This window comes from Mugil cephalus, chromosome 22, assembly GCF_022458985.1.
Source record: "Mugil cephalus isolate CIBA_MC_2020 chromosome 22, CIBA_Mcephalus_1.1, whole genome shotgun sequence".
NCBI lineage: Eukaryota > Metazoa > Chordata > Actinopteri > Mugiliformes > Mugilidae > Mugil > Mugil cephalus.
In genome coordinates this window covers 17,984,345-18,010,084 of record NC_061791.1, presented here as the reverse complement: position 1 = coordinate 18,010,084, position 25,740 = coordinate 17,984,345, and the positions used below count along the sequence as shown (strand labels likewise).

At 42.3% G+C, this 25,740-nt stretch overlaps 3 protein-coding genes across 6 annotated transcripts in view; 2 read left to right on the top strand and 1 right to left on the bottom strand.

Annotated features, from left to right (window-relative positions):
* Positions 1-178: 178 nt before the first annotated feature.
* On the top strand, positions 179-16,742 carry aldh1l2 (aldehyde dehydrogenase 1 family, member L2). Its single transcript, XM_047575163.1, has 24 exons — positions 179-243; positions 350-415; positions 1,883-2,027; positions 3,735-3,969; positions 6,389-6,554; positions 6,658-6,759; positions 7,443-7,532; positions 7,770-7,904; positions 8,048-8,173; positions 8,286-8,377; positions 10,217-10,364; positions 10,468-10,587; positions 10,673-10,800; positions 10,943-11,093; positions 11,212-11,282; positions 11,862-11,967; positions 12,230-12,317; positions 12,661-12,754; positions 12,845-12,944; positions 13,157-13,255; positions 13,407-13,572; positions 13,995-14,100; positions 14,186-14,385; positions 14,997-16,742. Exons 2-24 carry the CDS (start codon positions 368-370, stop codon positions 15,050-15,052), a joined length of 2,772 nt encoding a protein of 923 aa, XP_047431119.1. The 5' UTR covers positions 179-243; positions 350-367; the 3' UTR covers positions 15,053-16,742.
* Positions 16,743-18,697: 1,955 nt separating this feature from the next.
* On the bottom strand, positions 18,698-22,642 carry nopchap1 (NOP protein chaperone 1). The gene is made up of 4 exons (XM_047575170.1): positions 22,336-22,642; positions 21,607-21,681; positions 21,386-21,519; positions 18,698-20,820 (listed from the first exon to the last, which is right to left on the bottom strand). The coding sequence occupies exons 1-4, from the start codon at positions 22,454-22,456 to the stop codon at positions 20,632-20,634; spliced, it is 519 nt and encodes a 172-aa protein (XP_047431126.1). The 5' UTR covers positions 22,457-22,642; the 3' UTR covers positions 18,698-20,631.
* Positions 22,643-22,824: 182 nt separating this feature from the next.
* Positions 22,825-25,740, top strand: part of slc41a2b (solute carrier family 41 member 2b) — a 35,562-nt gene continuing 32,646 nt past the window's right edge. The window contains exons 1-2 of one of the 4 annotated variants that reach the window (XM_047575168.1): positions 22,825-23,144; positions 24,845-25,433. In XM_047575168.1, coding sequence (XP_047431124.1) covers positions 24,888-25,433 — 546 coding nt within the window. In that variant the 5' untranslated portion in view covers positions 22,825-23,144; positions 24,845-24,887. Of the gene's footprint in view, positions 23,145-24,749; positions 25,434-25,740 lie in introns of all 4 variants that reach the window. The other 3 variants (XM_047575164.1, XM_047575166.1, XM_047575165.1) reach the window with 3 other exon arrangements.

Sequence of the window (25,740 nt, the reverse complement as noted above, 5' to 3'; positions counted from 1 at the left end):
TTATATACTGCAAGTTGGAGGTTCCGTTGAACTGACTACATTACCCACGCGTGGCCGCGCAGTAGACGACGTACTATGGGCCGCGTGATCGCGCACGTAAAGTTCCTGGCCATGAGTGTCTACTTACGTACATACGTCGTTACGTAGCTCCCGTCCACTAGTCCCGAGTATAAGCTGGCCGCGGCGAGCCCAGACCACAGGCACTGCCTCTGACTCGCAGTCTCACACCCACGTAGGAGGCAGGTGTGTGTGCATAATATACCTCAGCGGCAGGTCGTACAAATATATATTTTTGGGGGGGACGTGTGGACTTATTTTCAGTCTTTTTTTTTTTTTAAATAAATTTTAGATATAAAACAGCGCCGTTATGTTGTGGACAGCGAGTCAAGTCCTTAGGAAATTCTCCACCACGTCCGTAAGTAACATTATGCATTATCACAATGCGACTTGTTTTGCATTTATTAAAACACATACACACAACATTTGCATAGACTGTGAATGCATGCCCTGGTCGTGGGGGGCACGCAGGGAGGCTGAGCCAGGTTCGGCTCTGATTGCGTATCAGATGAATCTTTTCCCAGGTCTTCATAAATCGCTTTGCAAAAGATGATGGTGTCCGGTTTGCCACGTTACCGGCCACTCCGTCTCCCTCCCTCCTTCCCCCGGTTGTAGCGCCGGCCTTTACTGTACAAGATATGGACGAGTTGCATCAGCGGCTTAGTCCGGACCCTGCAGCTCTGCAGTCGGCCTGCATACACACGATCTACTGGCCATTCAGCTGTATAGGACCTTTTTAACAACCTCATGCATTAGCCTAGTGTGGTGGGGTCGTTATGAAACACGTCGCAAAATATGCCTCGTGCACTTGACAGGTCCATTCATTTGAGCATGGGAAACCTGAAACCTTCCTCCATCCACATGTGTTGCTCCAGCCAGAGCCGAGCATTGGTGATGGTGGTGGGGTGGGGGCCTCTCTGGCATGCACTTGAACTTTTCACTCTCTGGAGGAGGGCTTGGCTCTCAGTCAGCCAATGGCTTTTCTCAAAGCTCCCTAATGACTTATTAGGCCAGGGGTGGTTGTAGTGAATATGGGGGGCCCCGGGGAAAGGCAAGCATCATGGGCCCCCACCTGAACGCTCTTACACACAAATGTGTGTAAAAGTAAAACACTTAAGTATTCTCAGATTAACAAACATGTCATATTGTTTTCTCAAGTCTTAGAAAATAAATGGAAAATGGGCTTGTATTTATACATCTGCCATAACATTATGACCTAATATTATGTAGGGAGACCTGCCTCCAAAACAGTTGTGACTCATCAGAGAATGGATATGGGGTCTTCTGAGGGTGTCCTGTGGTGTCTGGTAACAGAATGTTGTTAGTGGGGGTCTTTGAGTCCTATGGGTTGAGGGGAGGGGCCTCTGTGGATCATCTCACTGATACTTGATCAATTTGGGTTCTAGTGAACTTGGAGGCCAGGTCAACACCTTGTGCTGTTCTTTATGTTTTAATTGTTTCTCAAACATCCATTGTGTGTGTGTCTGTGTCAGGCTGCACCCTGCTGGGGATAGCTGCTACCATCAACGTGGTACATATAAGTACTAATACCAGGTCCAGAAGTTTCCCAGCAGAGCATTGTATTGTCACATCCAGAAAGTGTTTTGAAAGGCAACTGGACTTCTGTCATTCCAGTTGCTTTTTGCTTTTTTGATATACCAAGACCTGGATGACTGAGAACCAATACCACAAGATGGTCAATGTAATTTACTTTACCTCTTAACTTGTCAGCACAAGGGAGATCTACACTGTATAAGGCAGGTGGTCATGGTGTTATGCCTGCTCACTGTAATTGAAACTAATGAGTTACTTGCTCTCGTTGCAGCATTATTATCAGAATAAGCTCAAACTAGCTATAATTGGGCAGAGCCTGTTCGGCCAGGAGGTCTACAGCAACCTGAGGAAGCAGGGTCACAAGGTGGTGGGTGTGTTCACAGTTCCGGACAAGGATGGCAAGGCCGACCCCCTAGGTGAGTTAACCCTGTTCACCTGCTAGTTCTTTTGTTTTTGTGCAGCACCAGAAAGTGTTCATCGTTGCTATATTCTTAGCCTGTCCCTGTGATGTTAGTTATGATGTAATATGTACTTTAGTGTGTTCTTTTTCAGTTTGGTTCAACTTGGATTTGACCTCTAGATGCTGTTTTTGTTCATTATCTATTGCTGTCCAGCACCTCTAGTTAGTATGTGTGTGTGGCACTATTGCAAGCTGACCATCAAAGTAATGGACATAATACTGTATCCCAACCTTGCCCCATCCACTTACCGTGCCCCAAGCTTTGAGGGGTGCAAATCGCAAGGTGCGCATCCGAAGATTTTCCAGGGTATTCTGACTGACTTCTCGGCTAGTTCCCACCTAAAAGTTCATGCCTGCCGTATGAAGGAAGGGAGAACGAGGGTTATTCAGACATTATTTTTCCCGCTAAGGTTATTCTGACCTTGATATAGCCATCAGTGAGGTATAGCAGTTAGTGGCGTACTATCTTCATCCCAACTGCCCAGCTGGCTCTTCTGGGCCTGTTCAGATAAGATGGAGCCCTTCACAGTATCCTTGTTCCAAATGGCCTGCATACTGTTGAGTACTTCTAGAACCATTTTCTCTGGAAGACACCTCAGGGGCAACTCTTTAAAAATAAAAAATTAGAAAATGATACCCAGTGACAAAATACAGTACCCAGTTTTCTTGGCAGTATCTTTCTACACACTACTTGTAAGTCTGTTACTAACCTTGCTGTGAGGGCAGCTTTGTCTGTTGAATATTGTAGACAGGAATGACCACTGTCCAGTTGGTTCCTCATAGGGAGGCATTGTACAGTCTTATGGGCTGAGGGACAACAGACCTCTTCAACCTGTCCGGAGCAGGTCAGAGACAGCAGCCTGTCACTGAACAAACTTTTCTGCATGACTATGGTGTCCTGTAGAGGATGGTGGACATGGCTCATGACATTACACATGAAATGTAATAGAGTTAAAAACATATCAGCGGTTGCTCAAAGCTGGTAACCTGCAGGGTCACTGATCCTCTGTCCGGTATTCAGACTCTGGGCAACCAGAAGCCCGTGCTGTGGCTGAGGTAGATGCGTGTTGACTCTGCCGTGCTCTTGAACAAAGACAAGCCTTTATCCTGCGTTAGCCGCGGGATAGTGACTCCATTGTTTGTGTGGGGAGAGGCCCCGTGTGGCCCGGAGATGCGGCTTTGGGGTGAAAAATATACACATCGGACTGCGCATTTTGGTGTTGTGCAGTCTTTCCAGGAAGCATCATCGTCAAATATAGGCTGTTTCTTACCCTCTTTTTTGCTTAAAAATATTTCTTTTCCATCTCTTAATATTTCTAACCTTGATCTTTCCTTGGACTTTCATTTTTAGACAAGTCAAGTCTTTTGTATTGCACATCCTCATACACACACCCACCTGAAGAGACTTTAGTAGCACCAAGAGGAGGTTGGTGGTCATTAAGTAGCAGTGTCTTAAGACACCAGCTACGAAGAGTAAATTTCCCAAAGACAGAATGCTTTACTCTGTTTTTGGTCTAGATATTGAGATTTTTAAAGTTCTTCAAAGCCCCGACAGGGATGCTCACATGCTTTTTCAACTGAATTTCCAGATTCTATACCAGATGTTGTAATATGATGAAATGGCTAAAGACTGCAGCACTAAATTCCTCCTCTTTCCTCCCAGCGGTGGCAGCAGAGAAAGATGGGACACCAGTGTTCAAGTTCCCGAGGTGGAGGGTAAAGGGGAAGCCCATCCCGGAAGTGGTGGAGGCCTACAAGGCAGTAGGTGCTGAGCTCAACGTCATGCCCTTCTGCTCCCAGTTCATCCCCATGAACATCATCGACCACCCCAAGCACGGCTCCATCATCTACCACCCCTCCATCCTGCCCCTGCACAGAGGGGCCTCGGCCATCAACTGGTGAGGAAAGACGAGGAGGAAGGTGTGGGGATGGCGGGGGCAGGGCCTGTGAGCGATTCAGTAAGATGAGGGTTAAAAAAAAAAAACAGGTTTGGTTCACTGCATGGTGCTTTGGGAGTGTGAACGTACAGCAGTAGTCTACTGGTCAAAAGTACAATAGACATCATTTAGACACATTGTCTCAGAAATATTACATTTATAAAAATTACTCTGGCTTGAAGTGGAAAGCAAATGGTCAACAAATACTACTCCATACCAGCAGGTGGCAGTAGTCCGCTTCCGCCTTGCATTGCCTTCAGTGATGGTCAAGCTAGATCAAACTTGTATCAATCAAACAAACTGTATTTGTATAGCACCTTTAATCCATTCTCATGCAGGTCAGTGAAGTTACACAATGGATGAGTTCACGAAATAGTACTAACATAGATGTAGATAAGCCAAACAACGAATTCAGCATTTAAAAGAAAAGACAGCCTAAAGTTGTGCAATGGTATTTGTCATGAATTCTATAACAACTAAAAGGATAAAGATTAGTTCATAGTTGCATGTCAGTTCTACGCTGTATGTATGGTCCTGGGTACTGTTGAAGAAAAATATTCAAAGTCCTTATGTCAAAGTTTGCCGTAGAGGGGTGTTTAGTGGTATACTAGCATACAGAGCTCACAGACACGGAGTGTGGATCGGGAGAGATAAGCCGACCCAGAGCACTGGCAATGCAGCACATTCATACGTGAATGCGAACCCCTGGACAGTAGCAACAGTGTAACAAAGCATGTGTATTCTTCATTCGAGACAGATGGGATCAAAGAATGATGAGCCGAAATTGGCGTTCTTCAACAGTACTTCTGGTGTAGTTCTGGACCCTACGATAATGCTTTCAATGGCGTCGCACCCTACAACATGGGATCAGCGTAGACTGGTTGCAGGAGTATAAACCAAGCTTAAAGCTAAAGAGAGCCGTGGGCTGGTGCTCAGAGAAGGAGCTTTGGAACTTTAAGGCCAATGGTTCAAATCCCTTCTATATCCACTTAGAAACCCCAGTCTCCAAACTGTTACCTGGGTACCACATGCGTGCCTGCCTGGACACACTCAGAGTGTGTAAGTGGGAGGGGTTAAATGAATGGACTAGTGAAATGCAGAGGACACATCTCTGCCCATATTAATAAAGGACAGTAAAGTTGTCCTTTATCCTGTTGTCCAGGTCACAGTAAAGCAGTAGAGGCGGTTTTGCTGCTATCTGCCTGAGGTTTAAACCGGTTCTGTGTGACTCTAGCCTCCCAGCTCACTGGTTTTCTTATCTCCCACTCTTGCCAGTCCATCTGCTCTCCACCCATGTTATCTCTCTACTCCTGCAATTGCTGTGTGTAAATGAATAGCTTCCACTTCTTCTTTTTTTAAATTGTGAAAAACAGAACTTTCTATATTTTCACAGACAGGAACGCTTAGATGTGAACCCCGGCTGCTTTTCCACTTGCCCTATTCACTCAGATATTTAACAAACTAAGAATAAAGTTGTCTCTTGTTTCAAGAATAGAGAGATGATTTGTGATTTCTTTTTTATTATTTTACAGAGTTGGATAAGAGGATTGATAGCACTCTCAAATCTGTAAGGTCAGAGCAAAGAAGCATTAGCTTAGCATGGACTGTATGGAGAAAGCTAGCTTATGTCTGTCAAAAGTTTAAGAATCCCCCGAACCTGTAAACTATAATTACTTCAATTACTTTTATTATTACTATTACTTAAATCTTAGAACAGAGAAAGCCCCTGTTTTCAGTCTTTATTCTGCCCTAATTGTTAAGATTGTTTGAACATTAGCAATTAGCAATTAGCTGTAGTTTCGCTATAACAGGTAGGCATGAGCACGGTGCTGATACTGTCTCTTAACTACTGGGAAGAAAGAACATGAGCTTATATTAAACATTTTTACTTTAAATACCATGTTACTCGAAGCTGCTAGCTAATTTAGCCTCCCAAAGCTCAATAACGTATGTGGGGGGAATTCGTATTAACTCATCTACGCGATCAATATGCACCATATGGTTCAAGTTTCTAAATTGTGACTGATTAGATAACTTTAGCAATTTAGCTAAAGCTATTAACCACAATGTAATTTCAGTAACCATTCTTCAAATTAATGCTTCAGTATTATACTTTATGAATCTAATCTATGTTAGAAATTTTTTGCCAGTGTTCTGTTGATAAAATGAATGTGAATGTGTTATGTTATACCTAATGACAGACAGCTTGTTTCCCTCAGACTCTTACAGCGTGTCATCAGCCTATTGCCACAGCCTCTGTTAGCTGTTATTATTTCTTTATCTCCGGTCATTGGGGTTTATGGTCTACTTTATATCCTTTACCTGTTCTAAAAATAGTTGAATTACGACTCAGTGTTTATTTCTCTTTGCGTGCCATCAGGACCCTGATCCAGGGTGATAAGAAAGCTGGCTTCACGGTGTTCTGGGCCGATGACGGACTGGACACTGGGCCGATCCTGCTGCAGAAAGAGTGTGCCGTTGAGGCCAATGACACCGTGGACACATTGTACAACCGGTTCCTCTTCCCGGAGGGCATCAAGGCTATGGTAACCACCTAAAATTGAATATTCTTGTCATACTCAAGAGAATATTACCTTCACAACCATGCGCCATGGATTGGGTTGTCACTCTCACTGTATCCTGGTACAGGTGGAATCAGTGCAGCTCATCGCTGACGGAAAGGCCCCTCGAGTTCCCCAGACAGAGGAAGGAGCGAGCTATGAAGGCATTCAGAAGAAATCCAATGCCAAGGTTGGTGCCTGACAACATTCTGGATCATGTAATAGGAATATCCTGTGGCTCTGGATCATATGCTTGGGAAAATAGGATGACGAGTACTATTCCTGCAACATTCTACATGTATTTAGGTTAAAATTCCTCCAGTAATTGTGGTGCTTTGTGGCAAAAAAACAAACTTTTGAATACATTCACTTCATTTCAAGTCAGGCTTCTCAAACCTGATAGTAGCCTTCCCCAGACACTGATATAGATCATGATTTATGTCATAAAGGCCCAAAGAAGCCCCATTATTACAGAGACAAATACTAGCATTCTGCAGCCTCAAGCTGCTGGACAGCTGCTCTTTTCAATAACCTTCCCTCAATGAGCAACATGGAAATTTACTACTGCTCCCAGGAGTCAGAGTGTGGCTACTGGCTGGTTCAGTGTGGTTTATTCTATTAGGGGAAAGACAGAGGTGGGGCAGATTTTAGGTGCTTTTTGATTTGTCACTCGGAGCTATGTTGCTGGCAGCATGTCAAAATGTGCTATTCTTAGAGTAGAGGCTCATTTTCCCACTCTGGCACTCAGCTAGCTGCAGCCAGCTGTTGGGCTTCCCTCTCATTCTCAGAAACTTAAATGAACTGGTCTGGAAATGAATCTGAGCTCATCAGCAATGTTGACTCTGGCTTATTTATGTGTCCCTCCCCCACCAGGTTAACCTGGCCCAGCCAGCTGAGGCCATCCACAACTGGATCCGTGGCCATGACAAAGTCCCCGGGGCTTGGACCGTCATTGATGGTCAGGTGCGTTTCCTGGAACATGCCAGCAAGGAAAATACACAGAGCAGGTGTCTGCTGTAACGTCAGACAGAAAAGGACATCTTTTGTTTTAGATGCAAGTTTGTATTTTTATACAGTCCCACAGTAAATCAGCACACTGAGAATAAAATGACAGATCAGCTAGGGTTCATTTGACCACTGCAAGTTAATAAACTGAACAAACACCAAACATATCTGTTTCTTGCCTGCGTCTTCCCTCAGTCTGTCACCCTTTATGGCTCATCCATGTTGGGGGGGTCTGCAGCAGCTGGCCAGCCCCTAGAGCTTGAGGGGGCTTCCCAGCCTGGCCTTGTCACCAAGAATGGGCTCGTCCTGTACGGAACCGACGGAAAAGCAGTGAGTGGCCCCACAGTTGTACTCCAAAACAAATATCCACAGCAAACAAGAGTAGAGCTGGGTTATTCAAACACATGCTCAAATACTGTATGTTTTAACATGTCCTGTTCCTGTGTCTTATCTATGCATTGTTTGGACCGTAGCTCCTGGTAAAGAACTTGCAGTTTGAAGATGGAAAGATGATCCCTGCTTCCAAATACTTCTCGTCCGGAGAGAGCTCCAGCGTGGAGCTGACCGACGATGAGAAGAAGATGGCAGAAGAGATCAGGGCAAGTACACTGCTGTGCTACCTTGTTCTTTTTAACCCAGTGTCTGTCTTTCAGTAGACTGTGAACGACTTAAAAGAAGAAAGTCAGACTATTTGTTTTATTTTACACGCAGAACATCTGGAAGGGCATCCTCAGCAACGTACCAGCTGTCGAGGACACCACCGACTTCTTCAAATCCGGAGCGGCCTCCATGGATGTGGTCAGGTGAGGGAGTTTCACGTGTTCTTGAAGACCAGACGGAGAAATGCATCTTGACTTTACAAATACATAGTTGTATATATTAATACAGTTTTGAAGTTAGAGTCTGAAATCTTGAACATTCTCGTTCTTAATCTGCATAACAACCTTGAAATGGTGTCAAACTCATTGTAGTTCAGGGGCCACACACACAGCCCAATTTGATATTAAGCAGGCCAGGACCTGGTCTTGTCACCAAGAACAGGCTTGCCCTGTTTGGATCTGATGTAAAGGCTGTTCCTCCCTGCAGTTCCTCCAAAACAATTAAAGCACAATTTCATATGAAGCGCGCCGGACCAGTAACATAATAGCCTGATAATGTGTACATAATGACAACTCCACATTTCACCATTGTTTCATGTGAAAGAAGCTCAAGTAGGCTATCAAAATGTACTTGGGCAGTTTATGAACAACCTGAAATTTCTCTGTAATTTTTTCGAAAAATAAGTACAATTTCTTCACATTGCTGCCCTCTGCTGTTTAGATCTGGGTGTCAGTGTTGTGTTACCTCCATGAAAACAGTGTCCCCAGTGGACATGTTAAGAATAGCAGTTACATAATTGGAAAATTTACAGTTAGTTCAGTTCATTTTTATTTATATGTCAGTAACAATAGAAATTGTCTCAAGACACTTTACAAAACCTGGTCAAAAACCCAACCTGTCTTCTATGTAGTTTCTGCATGTTGCAAATTCATCCTACAGGCCAGGTCAGAACTGCTGGCGGGCCAGTTTTGGTCTGCAGGCCCTATGTTTGACACCCATGATCTATAATCTTTTTATTTTTATATACTGAACACACATTTTCTTAACTCAGTGTGAGTCTTTCATACAGAAGTACATCTATACCTGTAGTTGTGACATTCACTGTATTCATTATTTGTCTGCTTGCAACTGGTTAATGGTCATGTATTTACAAAAGGTCTTTCTACCTATTAATACTTGAATGCATTTGCATTCGTTCACATTAGGGCAGCAAACAATTCTTTTTTCAATCGATTAATCTTGTCAATTCTTTTTTCGATTAGTCGATTAATCTCAATGATTTTAATTATTGTATCGACTACTTTCAATGAATTGATTGTAGCAATATATTCAAACATAACAATGAATGAATAAATTACCCATTTTAAATATGAAGTTTTACCAAATGATACTTTGCAAAAAAACTTCAGATTTATTGAGAGTAATTATATATAAACCCCCTGAAAAAGCCCCCTGCTGTAGCGTGTTTAATTGCTAATAAAGATAAGCAATTTGACTTGACATGGCATAACAAAGTAATTCCAGTACCCTAAAGATAACATTAAACAATGATAGACAGATTAAATCTGGTGTGATAAGTAAATGTTTTGTACAGTATTCCAAGAATATTTTTCACTTTAAGCTCAAATACTGGCACAAATTCAAGTTTTGCACAACCCACTGGACATTTTAAGGCCCCTTCTGTGCCTGGCTCTCCCTCAATTGGTAATTTGAAAGTCTTGGCATAAATCTGAGCTCACCAAATAGCAACAATAGCCCACAAATGTGGAGAAATGAAATTTGTTAATGAGAGCTGGCAGTTAACCTTCCCTGAAAATCGCAGATAATTTGTTGAATATCTGCTGTGTAGATAGTCTTGCATAGGCAGACTCAGTCCTTATCAGAATATGAGTGTATCCACACTCCATTTGGCTTTCAAAATGGGGCGCGTTTCAGCCGACACAGAGAAGAAAAATACCCCTGCATGTAATTGGATAGAAAATAGAAAATGAAAACCACTTCCACCATTAGCAGCTGTGAAGAGTCGTTGCCTCTGTGTGCAGGCTGGTGGAGGAGGTGAAGCAGAAGTGTGCCGGCGTCCAGCTGCAGAACGAGGACGTGTACATGGCCACCACCTTCCAGGACTTCATCCAGATGTTTGTCCGCAAGCTGAGGGGAGAGGACCAGGAGGAGGAGCTGGTCATCGACTATGTGAGTTTGACGTCAGCTTCTACTTCCTCTGTGTACCTTGTTCCATACATTATCCTCACAGTCAAGCTTAATTTCCAAATGGGATCACTTTGTTGTTACCCAGGCAACCAAAGAAGTGAACAACATGACTTTGAAAATGCCATACCAGTGTTTTATCAACGGCAACTTTGAGGATGCAGAAAGTGGCAAGACCTATGATTCCATCAACCCTACTGATGGCTCTGTGAGTAGCCTCAAACCAATCGTACACCACTAGAGAATGTTTGATGGGCCTGTGAACTGTGTGTGACCAGCCAACCTTTCCCCAGGTGATCTGTAAGGTGTCCTACGCCTCAGTGGGGGATGTTGATCGGGCAGTGGCTGCTGCCAAAGAAGCTTTTGATAATGGGCCCTGGGGCAGGATGAACCCCAGAGACAGGGGAAGTCTGCTTTACAAGTGAGTAGCTCCACCTAGAGGGATGCAGTGGCCTTGCATGATAAGAGAATAACATTTGTCCACATCATGAAAAAAAACATAGACCTGATATATTAAAATCAATCTTACCCGTTTTCGCTGCTCCTTCTGACCTCCCCTCCAGGCTTGCAGACCTGATGGAGGAACACCAGGAGGAGCTGGCCACAATCGAGTCCATCGACTCAGGAGCTGTGTACACCCTGGCCCTCAAGACGCACGTGGGCATGTCCATCCAGACCTTCCGCTACTTTGCCGGCTGGTGCGACAAGATCCAGGTGTGGCGATGTCCAGCACAGTAGTTTTTTTGTTCTTTTGCAAGCACCCAAAGTGATTCTTCATAAATATTCAGCTCTGGCACGTGAAGTACATTCTGTTGCTTGTTGTTGCCTGCAGGGCAAGACGATCCCCATCAACCAAGCCAGGCCCAACCGAAACCTGACCTTCACCAAGAAAGAGCCTCTGGGGTAAAGCTCCTTATTTAATAAACACCCACACAGATAGTAATTCATTTAAATAAAATACAGAAAGAATGAAGTTCAAACTGATGCGTGTCCATACAGTGTCACTTAAAAGGTTCCACCGTTTCTACATTTCTGCTTAAAAACAGGAAGTGTTTATACACAAGAATGGTTAAAGAAGAACACTGTTGTGGAAGTACATGCGAGGAGACAATAGAACTGAAGTGGTTCTGTGTTGAGGAATGGGCTAATATTTCTCCAAGGCTCTGCAGATGACAGATCAGCAGTTACTGGACAGTTTTACTTTAGTAAAGGGTTCACATATTTTTGTTGAGGCAACAAGTATAATATTTCAGTTCTACATGTTTGATTAGGTTCTCTTTGTGTTTTCTCAAGATTGAGTTCTTATTCAGAAAAAAACTCTTAAGCGGCACTGTATAGATAGATAGATTACTTTATTCATCCGCGAAGGGAAATTAGGTCGTCATAGCAGTCCAGTATTTGAATATTTTATATTTGAATGTATTCATTTGTGTTTAATGTGTCATTTGTTGAGTGCGGTGTGTTGTTTTATTTCTATGACAGTGTGTGTGCCATAGTCATCCCATGGAACTACCCTCTTATGATGCTGGCATGGAAGAGTGCAGCATGCTTGGCAGCTGGAAACACACTGGTTCTCAAACCTGCACAGGTCACAAGATTTTTTTTTGTTTTGTTTTTACAAAGACTTCAACTAAAATCAGTTGCGCACAAAACGCTAAAATAGTTGATGTTGTGTCATTCCAAATAGTTGCTCCAGCTTAAGAATATTACATAAATATGAATACTGGAATGCATGTGGTATTTTAACTAATGGCGTCTTCTAATATATATTAATGGTAACAGGTAGTGTGGTCACATTCAGCTCCTCCCCTCATCCTTTTTAATGACCATTTCTATTATAATATTTACAGGTCACTCCTCTGACAGCCCTGAAGTTTGCAGAACTTTCGGTGAAAGCCGGCATCCCAAAAGGAGTCATTAACATTTTGCCTGGCTCTGGTAATGAACACAAGTCTAGAATACACACAGTTGGAAATAAGTAGAACTTTGGACTTTTTTTTTTTTTTTTATTTAACAGGAGTGCTAAGAAAATCTGAAAATCTAGATCAAAAAAAAGTCTACCTTCTTAGAAATAATTCTACTCTCTTTTAAGTGCTTCAAAGCCAGCTGGCTGCCTGGAAACTGCTGAACATTCCTTTTCTGAATCAGATTTGCCACACGCTATAAAATGCACATTCTAAAGGCCCTTTTATTTCTAGTGAATCCCAAACTCATTGTGGGCCATCGTGTTGTCACGCTGCCACCTCTTAATCGGTGACTGTATGACCTTCCTCATCTCCAGGTGGCATGGTGGGACAGCGTCTGTCCGACCATCCAGACATCCGCAAGCTGGGCTTCACCGGCTCCACGCCTATCGGCAAACAGATCATGAAGAGGTACGACAAACTTTCTGAGTCCTCGGCTGTTGGTCCAGATGTCTGCTATTAGATCATTTAGATTTTTTCGCTGTGGTTTTGCTCTTGCAGCTGTGCACTCAGTAATCTGAAGAAGGTTTCTCTGGAGCTGGGGGGCAAGTCCCCTCTCATCATCTTCAGTGACTGCGACATGGACAAGGCTGTGCGAATGGTGAGAGAGTACAATGTGCTCTGACCTCTCATTTTTGATGCATTACTAAAAATACATTATTAAAAATGTCTGACATTGAGAAAGCCATGTGTAGAGAAGAGCAGCTCCGAGAGTCTTATGAACGTTCTGGGGTTAATGAGATCATTCAAACTGCTGTAACATGTGGACTGTGCCTCTTAAATCTCCATGTTTGCGTGTGTGCTGCTCCACAGGGCATGAGCTCCGTGTATTTCAACAAGGGCGAGAACTGCATTGCGGCCGGACGTCTGTTTGTGGAAGAGTCCATTCATGATGAATACATCAGCCGGGTGGTACGTTCGTCCTGACACGGATTTCCTCTAGAACTATTAGAGTGGATGCTTCTATATTTCCCATAGTGCTGTGTGAAGGTGTTTGAAGACACAAAAATAGAACTGTTAGATCAAGTCAGTGTTTTTTTCTGTGTTTTCTGTGTCCTAAAAGGTGGAGGAGATCAAGAAGATGAAGATCGGAGACCCCCTGGATCGCTCCACAGACCACGGCCCCCAGAACCACAAAGCTCACCTGGACAAGCTGCTGGAGTACTGCGAGGTGGGACTGAAGGAGGGAGCCACGTTGGTGTATGGAGGGAAACAGGTGGACAGGCCAGGTATAAGACATGACACACACTGAGGCAACCATAACCTGAACACATGTTTTTAGCTAGCATATTATTTTAAGACATTCAAGAAGCTCAAATACCAGCCACCTGATGTTACACAGAAAGCGAGCGTTTTATTTACATCGTTAAGCGATAACATTATGATCAGTGAAAAGAATGAGACTGATAATCTGGTTGTCATGGCAACAGTCTGTGGGTGGGATGTGAACTTCAAGTTAATTTTTTGTCCTTGATGTGTTAGAAGCATAGACTGTACATAAATATGGACAATGTGTCTTAACCACACCTAAACACAACTTTTTAACAAAATGCCAAGCTCGTCATGCAGCACTAATACAGGTGGCTCAAAGTAAGGGGTGAAAAGTATGCGATTACTGACTACTATGCATATTATGGTTACGGCCCTTCAGGATTTTTCATGGAGCCTACTGTGTTTACTGACGTGGAGGACCACATGTTCATCGCCAAAGAGGAGTCCTTCGGCCCCGTCATGGTGGTGTCCAAGTTCAAAGATGGGTAGGTCAAGACCGAAGAGCATCTCGCTGCGGTGCTGCCATGTGATCTACTAACCAGTATCCTGTCCTGTTCCTCCAAACCCCAGCGACGTGGATGGCGTGCTGCAGAGAGCCAATGACACAGAGTATGGCCTGGCCTCAGGCGTCTTCACCCGTGACATCAACAAGGCCATGTATGTGAGCGAGCGGCTGGAGGCTGGAACCGTGTTTGTCAACACCTACAACAAGACCGACGTGGCTTCACCTTTTGGGGGTTTCAAGCAGTCAGGCTTCGGGAAAGACCTTGGTCAGTGGAAACCTGGAGTTTGAAAGATTCAAGCAGAGGATTTGCAAGTGTCGGAACAGACAGAAGTCTTCATAAAGGCAGTGGCTTCATATTTGGCTGTGAAATTCTCATGGCCTTTTAACAGCTCATTGCACAACTGCCTTAATGAGGACTTACTTCATGGAATCTTCCAGGGTTTGAGTTATAATCTGAGTTTTGCACTGGTCTCAAACTGAGGATATAAGCTTAACTCCACAGGGAACCATATTCAACAGCATGATCGAATGAATAATTAACCACATGCTGATACGGTTTTAATGACACAGTGTACTCATATTAAATCCTTTCATTTATTATTTAGAGACTTAACAGCTACAAGGGCAGAATATTTCCATTACTAATGAACAGACATCACTAAAGTTTCTTTTTCCTTTTCTAGTGATCATTCAGAATAGTGATTGCATGTTTTTTTTTCAATGAATGAATCATTTAATGAGACCCTGGATTCATTGTGTCACACTGCCAAAGGAATGCAGACAAATCCGTAGACCATCTCCAAATGTCATATGTGGAGTGTTCCTCGGTAACCATTCAAGCTTTTAACCACTTCTTGTTCTCTGTGTTGTCAACAGGAGAGGACGCCCTCCAGGAATACCTCAAGACCAAAGCAGTGACAGTGGAGTACTGAGCCTCAGACTCTGCTCACAAACTCTGTCTCACTTCGGCGTAAGAAAAGGACTCGTCAGTGTCTGCGTGTCAAACATCCAGCTTTATTCTGGACACATACAGTATACACAATGAAACTCCTGAGTTGGATGTGTTTTGACTGTTGGAAGCCAAACGTCCGTCGATGTTTCCGGTTCAGTCCGTGCCACCTCCACCATTCCTTCATTAACTCGTCTTACTTCAGGAACTTTCAGGCGGTTATGTCCTGTGTGCTACAGACAAAACCTTTAGTTCTTGGATTAGACCGATCTTTAGGGCAAAGGTCACTATTTTTGAGGGTTTGTACGGGTGCTTTGTAGGTTTTGTGCCATCAAACGCTTGTATGGGACTTCACTGCCAAGCTTCAACTGGACTGTCAACAAAGTATTAAAAGCAAAAGCAAACCACCATTTATATAAAAATTTAACAGACAATCTAATGCAACAAAGTGAGACCTTTAGATACTTAATGGATTTTCAAGACATTTCTCACAGTCTTTATTAGTGGATCACCGTGGCATGTGGACACAAGCTTAGGGAAAAGCTAGTAAGTCAACCTTGACTTACTTCTTACTACTAATTGACTTAAGTTGGGCATAAGATCAAGGTGTCACTGAATTGATACGATTTTTACCTCTCTTATTGTGAAAGTTTTATACACTCAGACTAATCACTGCCTGGGAGATCAAGATTAAACAGTCAGAAATCCAGATTTTTGTTAAGTGAAAAAAAGAAAATGATCTAACTTGTTTCCGAGGTAACATACAAAAACAAAGTGGTGGTAGTGAAAGAAAGTGACTCCACAACAGCCAAATGGAAGTTGGTAATATCCTGATTTTTAGAACCACATTGACCAGCTTTGGAGGTGGGTAGGTTTTCATTTTTGTTCCGAACACTACAGACAACTCTTTTTACAAGCTTTCGTTTTTAGTATATATTTTTTGTGCATCCAATTTGAGAAGTGGTTGCTTCATGTCAGATGTCAGAACCCACAAACACTCCAACAAGAGTGTTTAAGTGTCATTTGTCTTGAATATATTACTAAAAATGCAAAAGAATTTGTCAGCTGTGGTTGATTGCTGTTTGAAACCTGGTTCATTCAGAATTTAGGATTTCACATCTCATGCCATTCAAAAGAAACGTATCTACTAATGTAAAATATCCTATTTAATTGTCTCTAGAACAAGGTGTAGGGAGACACACTCACTGGTCGTTTACATCACGTACCTACAGCTGCTTGTTCAAATGTCCCAGCCATAGACATTCAGACTCTCCTCCCTTTGTCGACTTTGACTTTCTTTGTAAATATTTTTTTAACAAAAGAGGGGAAAAGGGACTATTTGATATATTTTTCACATTGCATGTGTCCGAGGGAGACTGTATGTCATAACACTATGTCATAATTCATTAAAGACACACCAGTGAGAGGTATTTATGCACCATTAAAAATAAAAAAAAATCTTTTGTTTCTTTGTCCCACATTGCCAGGGAAGGCAGCAAGGGCTAGGAGGCAAGTGTTTCCCTTCATGAAAAGGTGGAAGCTGCCCTTCCACAAACACTTTGTCTTCAGTCCACATATTTTATTTCTGTTTTAAATTTACTGTGAAATGCGCTACTGTCTTGTACATTACGACTAACTTACTACAGTGCCTATAAAAGTATCCCCTCCTCTTGGATGTGTTCCCCCTTCATTTTATATAAGATTTTTAACAAACTGAATGACCATGGAATAATAAGATCAGTAAGGAGGCCACCAAGACACCTTTGACTAGTCTGAAGCATAGACTGTATGAAGGTAGGCAATGGAACGGCTCCTCTAAAGCGAAGCCAAAGCAAGTAGAGCTCCCCCAGGTGGCTGGTTGCAGTATAGGTCATAAGCTCAAGCATGGTTTCAGTCTTTTTAGGTAGTTAATATAATGCTAATACATGTTCAGGTGTCAATTCTACGGAAAAGTTTTGTTTTAGTTAGTTATTTGACGCTCTAGAAATACGACGTGACATAATGGCGATAATAATAATTGCCATGTAAATTGCCCCATAAAGCAGTCGCGTGGGATCATGACAGTTGAAAAAAAAAATAAATAAAACAAAATAATTAGTACATTGTATAATCCAACATATCCTTGTAAGCTTTATGGGAGAGTAGGAAAGAGAAAGGCACGGTTGGGTGAGTACCTGTGGTCATGTGGGAGACTCCATAGCTCAACTGGATGAGGGTTCTTTGGTCTGAGGAGACCAAAATGGATTTTTTTTTTTTTTTTTTTAGCCATCAGACTAGGTGCGGTGCCTGGTGGACACAAAATACTCCGCCTCACACAAAACATCTCGACAATAAAAAAGGTGCAGAATTAGGCCGATCTTTAGGCAAAGGTCACTATGATTCAGGCCGTGTACGGGTGATTTGCAGGTTTTGGGCCATAAAACGCTTGTATGGGACTTCACTGCAAAGCTTCATCTGGGCTGTCAGCAAAGTATTAAAAGCTTTAGATACTTTTCAAGATATTTCTCACAGTCTTTATTAGTGGATTACTGTGGAAGGTGGCCAAAAGCTTAGGGAAAAGCTAGTAAGTCAACCTTAAATGTGGGCATAAGATCAAAGTGTCACTGATTTTATATGTTTTTTATCTCTCTCATTTTGAATGTTTTTTACACCCAGACCAAAGGGTGAAGCATGGTGGTGACAGCATCATGCTGTGAGGAGGCCCAGGAAGACTCCTCAAGGTAGAATGAACGCAGTAAAGGGTAACTTTAGGATAATCTGATTGAGTCTGCAAGAAAACTACAATTTGGGAGAAGATTAATGTCGCAGCAAAACAATGACCTGAAACATACAGTTAAATTCACAGACAAATGAAAGACAACGAGGTGAATGTTCTGGAGTGGCTAGGTATGGGACAAAAAATGTTCCTTCTCAGGGTAGTTTAAGTTCACACAGGTCAAAGTAGTTCATCTAGTCTTAAATACCAGGCATCTACTATGAGCAAAGGGACATTTTGACTTGACACTAGCATTAGCACAGTCCAAAAAAATTTTTTTTTAAAAAAAGCAAAAGCCAGGTGCTGACAGTTTTTACAAAATGATAATTAACATGGACCGGGAGTATCTACAGCTAAACTTTAAGTTTCTATTGTCAACAAGGCCAATGGGACCTGCAGGTTTCTTTTAGACGTTTTGCTTCTAATCCAAGTAGCTTCTTTTTTTCTAAAACACTGTTGGTTGGGGTTGATTCAGTTTTCAGGAAAACAGTCCTATAACCAATCAGAGAAACCAAGTATGTGACATTAAACAGTTAAGGCAGTCTGGAAAAATGCCTTCGTTGCTGTTAATTGTTCATCCTTTAAAGTTATTTCACAGTAAATATCTTTTGCATCAGATGTGACAGCAGACCCAAAATAACTCACTTCTCCGATGGCATCCATCTGGAAGTATGTGACATTTGGAATACACATATGTCTATGTACTGTTCTTATACAAAGCTAGGTCCATATACATGTATGTTTGGAGACTGATGCAATTTTTTTGCTCTTTATGTAACATATTAACATAGTCAGGTAACAATCTCTTAGTTAACCATCCCTGCAATAGGCCCTCTACTTTCTTTTCTCTTGCACAAAGCTCCTGTCCTCTAATTTCTTTTCTTATTTCTTCTCTATTCCTAGTCATACAATTTTGTGCTACTACTGTACAGCATGTTTACTATTGTGTGTCCCTCTGGGTTCTCCTCAAGGTTTCTTCCTGTTAAAAAGAAGTACTTCCTTACCACCGTCATCTTCAGGCCTGCTCTGGAGGTTTCAAGCGTGTTTTGTAAAGCGTTTTGAGATCATTTGTATTGTAACTGGCGCGATATAAATAAAACTGAATTGAACTGAATTAACTTTCAGCTTTAATTTGACGATGCATTAAAATTGGAGGAAAGGAATTACAGCTGTGTTTATACACAGACCAAACCATCTACAAATCCATAAACATCCCCTAAGAATGGCTTGCTTCCTTTGTGATGATTTGTCTTTAACCGTTTGTCAGTGTTTCTGCCTTCAGTATTTGTTCTCAAGTAAGATGCACACTAGATCATTTAGTGTACTTAGTGTACAAGTACACTGTAGTTCATTTGTGCAGGGAAGCACAAATGTCTTTGTTTCATTTGGCTGAATCTGATGAGAACTTATCCAGCTGCTTCCATCACATCATCACTAAACACCCACTGGAAACCACGCCCCCGCACGCATCACACAGCCTCCATCGCACTAAACAGCTGACGTTAAGGACGTGTGCTTCAGATGATGAGCCGGTCCAAGCCACCTGTCCCTCTATGTGTGGGTTTCTCAATACAACAAAATAAATGTTAATGGCTTGGAGTATATAAAGAGAAAAAAATAGTAGGCCCACTGCATCCATGGCAATGTTCATTCCTAACTGAACGCTTCAGACGCTCCTTTGTGCCCACATACTTACACTGTCACTTTATCCACAACTGCTGTCACTTTGTGCACTTTTGTGTGGTACTTTTTGTTGCTTGTTGCCTGTTTAATGTTGTTGTCCTATTTAATTTCTTTAATTTCTTTCTGGTCACTGTTGTGCTGCTGTAACATTTGAATTTCCCCAGTGGGGACCAATAAAGAACTCTTATCTTATCTTGTGTTTAATGTCAAGGACAAAATAAAAGGAAATGATGTCAGGCAGGATTATAACGTCTTCTTAGTAATTACCACCTTTAGTATTAAATTTCGAGGTGAGGTCAGAAATAACTGAGTGAAAACACAAATTGGTTGTAACTGTATGAAACAACTACATTAATTATGACAGTTTCAATGAGCTACCAGGATTATCAAAAGCCTGAATTATGTCAAATTAATAAAGAACGAACTAATCTAGACATAGCACCTTGTTCCACCGCCATGGACCTGATCACACTTAATTTCTTCTTCCACATGAAATGACAGTTTAAAGCTGGTGTGTAACAGAGTGAATGAGCTCATGAAAACAGAGGACAAAAATAAGGTGATCCAAAAGGTCGAACTTAAACGCATCATATACACTGATGGTCCACTGATGTCCAGGCAGGGTTAGACTCGATCTGCCTTTTATGTTTGTATAGTTTTAGTCACTGCTGACTGGGCTGGGTTTAAAAAGAAAAGATTGTCCATCTCAAAACGATCTTGATTTGAAAGATCCTGCATCCTCTCGTTAGAAATCTCGCCGTGGTCGCACAATGAGATTAACCCCAATGTTAGGGAGATCCAAAACAGCTGACTCTGAGAGCACCGTCAGGCATGAAAACTGACTGGATTTAAAGCGTATGACAACAGAGAAGAGCTGCGCAAAAGCAAAGACATATAAAAGATGTGAAACCAGAGCCAGAACCAGGACCTTCTGAATCCATTCAGAAAAACATTCGTAGTACCCGGCCCTATTATTGTTCCCATGGGGATGAGGAAGGTGTGTGTGTGCGTGTCTCCACTCTGTTCGTCCGTTCGTGAAGAAAATTAAAAATCCTATCAACACACGCGGCAGTTTCACCTCACACTTGAATGAAACTCAGTCCAAAGTCTGTGCAGGCCACTCATCAAACCCCCTGCTGATCCAGAACCTGGATGTTGGCTTTCTTCTTACTGCCTTTGACTCCTGGTAGTTTGAGGTTTTCCTCTGTGATCTCAACGCCATCGTCATCCGAGTCTGATTCCTCCTCAGAGTTTGTCTCCTCGTCGTCTTCAGAGTCGTTCTCCGAGCTGCTGAGCTCCACCAGCGCTACATCCTGAAGGAAGAAACCACATGGCACAATCAAATGTCATGCTTAATAAAGAAAGAAAAAAATAAAGAAAACAGAAAACGGTCACAAATTTTAGGTGTACGGATCCACAATCAGTAGTTCAAGAATGAAGAAGGTATTTTATTTATACAAAAGACAGAGTAGAAATACAGTTGCAAGTAAAATTCTTGCAAATATTTTGGAGACTAAGTTGTTTTAGCCTGAATTACAAAAGGATAAATTACCATTTTTGTCTACCAATATAGTCAGAGAACCAAACTTGTGTATTTAATTCCGCAGATTTGGCAGCAAGTATGGGTTTGAATGTTCTTGTCTTAGAAGCAGATCCTCTCAAAATCCAGTAGATTTCATATAAAATATTCAGTTACCAACACTATGAGTACTGCAGAGTTTAGGGGTGAGTTTTAGCTAGGCCACTTAATTCCAGCCATTCCAGACTTCTACTGGTTGTACACTTCTGCTCGTCTTCATGTTGACCCCACAAAGAAGCATGAAAGAAAATGTGTAAAACTGTAAAAAAAAAAAAAAAAAAAAATTGAGTGGGGCTTACCATCTCTATAACCCTCTCCTCCTCCTCCACACTCTCTATGTCAAAGTGTCCAGCAGGAGCCTCTTCCATCTGCTGCTTCAGCTTCTCGTTGGCCTCGGCCATCTGAGGCAGGAAGCTCTGGAGCCGCTCCAACACTGACGTGACGAAGCAGTCAATCTTTCAAATATAAAACAAGTAATAAAATGAAACTGGGTGAAGGACACGTCACAGTAAAGTCTTACCACTGCTTCTGGGAACTCTCTCTGTCTGCAGCGATCGGCTGGCCGTTGGCTTGAGGAGAAGCTTCTCACCGAGGCCTGGAAGCACAGGAAATAAGTTCAGCACAAAGCCAATGGGACAGTCACCAAATCAATGTTAGCTACATTGAGGGTTCTACAGGGCATGGTCCCACAGGACCACTTTAGGGACCGGTTGCCATGGCAACTGGTGGTCGTCATAATGTAGCATTCTGTCGAATGAAACTCATTCAAACAATTGACACTTGAACATGCATCCTAGAAAAAACAATATTTGATGTGTATTTTAGTGTTTTAATTCACATGAGCTATTGTGACATTATTACATGTGTTGTGTTGCTACTCAAATACAAAATGAAAATAATGCAAGTATCTACATCACTTGCTTATTAAAAAATCAAATTTAACAGGTCAATACTGCTAATAAGTTACAGAAATACAAATGCTATGTATGTTTAAATCAATTAATTAATAAATAAATAAACTTTTCCTGGCCTGCCAAACAGATATTACAGATATCAAAAATGAGTTACAAATATTGTGTTCCTTGTAAGAATATATGGCATCAACTTGGGGTGGGAATCTCATTTCCTGACTGACTAGACCAACTTAAAGGGTCTCTGGTTAGTTAACTTTTTACTGTATTGTAGCTAAATGCGTCATTTCATCCCCTGAAACTCTCCCAACACGGCCCTCATACGAAAATACGCAAACCTCCTCCGTTGCCACACGATAGCAAAGCCTGCGAACTCGTTTTCTTGACGTTTAATTCCATTTTCAGACAGGACGCGACTTGATTTCCTTCGACATGTGTTGTTACTGCTGCGACCAACATCCGGGTTAGAGGTCAAATATTCAACATTTGGTTTATACAGCGCCCCCTGTTGTTTGGGAAGAACCAAAGCGTTTAGATGATGTAAGTGGTTGTAAAAAGAAATAAAAAGAAATTGCTAAAATCAGGCATGCTTTAAACTATCTTTTGTCAGGGCATCTAAAGAAACCATTAGTTTCTGAACCAAACTGCTCGAGTGAGGTGTGCTCTACGCGTGCGCACTACTATTTATGTGTGGCACTTTTTGTTCCGAACATAGACGTTATCGATGCAGCAAGAGGTCCCACTCACAAACAAACAGAATAAGAGCTAGAATAAGAGAGATAACTTAATTCTCAAAACATGCCAAATTTATCGATAATCCTTTATGTTGTGACTGTATCTTAGTCTGATGCATGCTTGCTTAACAGTTATACCACACGGAGCGCCTGGCGTTGTATGTCTTTCGCATTCACATTGACGTAGTGTTCGTATTGAAACGCAGAGGACAGCCATTCTACCTGAGTCAATCATCTACCTGTATAGACGATCTTCGGCGGCACTTTTCGCTCTGACGCTGCTCTGTCTATGTAGCTGGCTACTAGCTGACAGGGAAGAAGAAGAACACTCCGCATCTCAGCTGCTGGATGGAATTTCTCCAAACTGGAAAGGTAATTCAAGGAAAAGGAGAAACGGATAACACGAGCGACTTGTATGAATAGTTCGCTACATATATATATTTTTAAAACATATTTTATGACCAACTTTGGATTCCGTACTGCCGCGAGTTGGAAGCTGACTGTTTTGATTCCTACACAGCCAGCTAACCGCACCGCGTTAGTCAGTCAGCTACCGTAAACAAATAACCACAACTCGCTCACGTTCGGCTTAGTTAATCAAATGTATCAATTACTGTCCGGCTTGTGTTGCGCCAAGGCTTTCGAACAGAAATGGCACCTTAAAATGTTACAGAGACACAGATAGGTAGCACGGAGGCCTGAGCAACGATGAAGTGGAAATAAATAGCTGTAGGGTGTTAACTATGGTCCGTCACAACTTTTTTTTTTCTTTTCTTTTCTTTTATTTGAAACTCTTCTATTATTTATCTTTGGAGTCAATTTGGCCCCATTGAATGTTTAACGTCTCTATATACATGAGTAACCGTTTTTTTTTCTCGCTTCGTGTTTAATGACTTCTCCTAATTTAATTAGGACACTGGCACCGACACTCGCCACGGACAATAGTATATATTACTGTTCTTGATAATAGTTTTTCATACCAAATGTTAGCGAAAACAAACAAAAATGTGTAATTCGAAAATGACATAAAGCCTCTTAATCTCTTTTCAATTTAAGGTCAGTCAGCGAAATTTTATGGACAGATCTTTTTTTTTTTTTTTTTTTACAAAATTATTTTTAGTAAATAATTTTGTAAAAAAAAATTTGGGTCAGTTATTTGTGTTTTCTGAAAAACCTAAAAAAAAAGAAGAAAAAAGACAAAAGACTTTCAAGAGGGGCTGATTTTCTTTAAAGTGTGTCTGGATGGATGTGTGGTGGTGGAGTTGGAGGTGGGGGGTTGTTTGTATTTAAACAGCTGTTTCGATAGTCAACCAACAAATATAAAGTACCTGACCCATAAACTTGGCAATTATTTTTATTGTTTTCAACTTTGATAATTTTTTGGGGCGGGATGTTTAAATTACTGGGGTCCGACTGACACCAGTGATAAACTGCATTGTGATAAAAAGCATTAAATAAATTGAAGGTTAATTAAAGGTTCAAAAACAATACTAGGTTAGAAGTTTTCGCAAAGAAGGACAGCGGAGCATTCTGGCATTTGTCAGAACACCATTTGATTATTGCAGTAGCTGTTTTTCACTTTCCTCCCCGTCCTCTCCGTTAATTTAAATCAACAGCTGCGTTTGAATATGCAGCTGTCGTTGGCACTACATGGCTACAAATAGTCAGAAGCAGAAAGGGGATTTGTTTATTTGAATTTGCACACTGTTGGTCTGTCCCGCTTTGTTTTACCTCATTGTAAAGAGCAAAGAGTGAAATGCATTGTGGCTGACAGCGCGGTGTGATGTGGATTGTGGTTTGCTGTGTTGTGCAAACAAATAGTGCAGCAGCTTTTAATAGCGATCTCCTACATGTGTATACCTTTGGTTCACGTGATTCATGATGTAAATGCTCATGGATTCTCTCTCCATACTTAGCCTGGGCCCAGTTAAGGAGATTTCCTGTTTCCTCTTTGCTTTCTCTTCTGCACCTTGCTACTTTCTCTTCTTTCTTCTTCTCCACCTGTGTATTTGCCTTAGACTGATGAGTACCTGAGGCCAGTTCTCAACATGGATGCTACACATGAGCCTGTGTAATACACCTGACTGTGTGTTGTTTGGACACTGCCCCCCAGACTGGACGACGGGAGATGAGACGCAGCCGACAGAGACCACACCATGAGCATCCAGGGTTTGGGAGGAGCGATCGGGGAGTCTCTTGGCTCTAGCCTGACGGTGCGCATGAGTGGAGCAGGTGGCGGGTGGAGTGCTCTTTCCCTGAAACCTGTCTCCACGGGGCGGATCGCCTCTATGTTCCAGACCATGGTCCCTACCGGATACACGAAGCTGCAGGAGGAGAGGTTGGCCATGGTGGACCTCGGAGCTAAGCCTGAGGTCAGCTCGCTCCAGAACGGCTACCGGCAGGAGCCGGCACACGTGGAAGGGAGACGGGTCATGGACCGGGCGTCCCGGTCCTCCGTGACTTTATCAGACAGTGGCGATTGCGGCTACTCTGAGACTCAGCCCATGCTGGCCGAGAGGAGGCTCTCCGGAGAGGAGGCAGAGGAGGGGGAGGAAGAAGACGAGGAGGAGGAAGAGCTGAGATGTGACGCGCAGAACATGCCCAAGGAGTCGCCGCTCGCCATGGCATTGCAGATTTTGGTGCCTTTCCTGCTAGCTGGATTTGGGACGGTGTCGGCTGGAATGGTGCTGGATATAGTGCAGGTAAGCTGAGCTACAGTACGACTATTGTTCAACTGTCAGCATTGTTGAGCGCACAAGACAGGGTGGGATTTAACAATTTGTTACATCATAGGCCTTTAACTGTGTGCTTATTGTTCAGTTCCACTATTAGCGTGATGTCTCAACATGGTATCACGACTATAACAAAATCTGTGCAAACACACGAGCAGTTGGATTGTTACTATTAGTCTGTAAAGTGACCAGTTTATACAGATTATTTCCTACCATCCTATATGGCTGTAAAACCACCATCATCTCATGTTAGATGCACAGTTATTGTTTAAAAAAT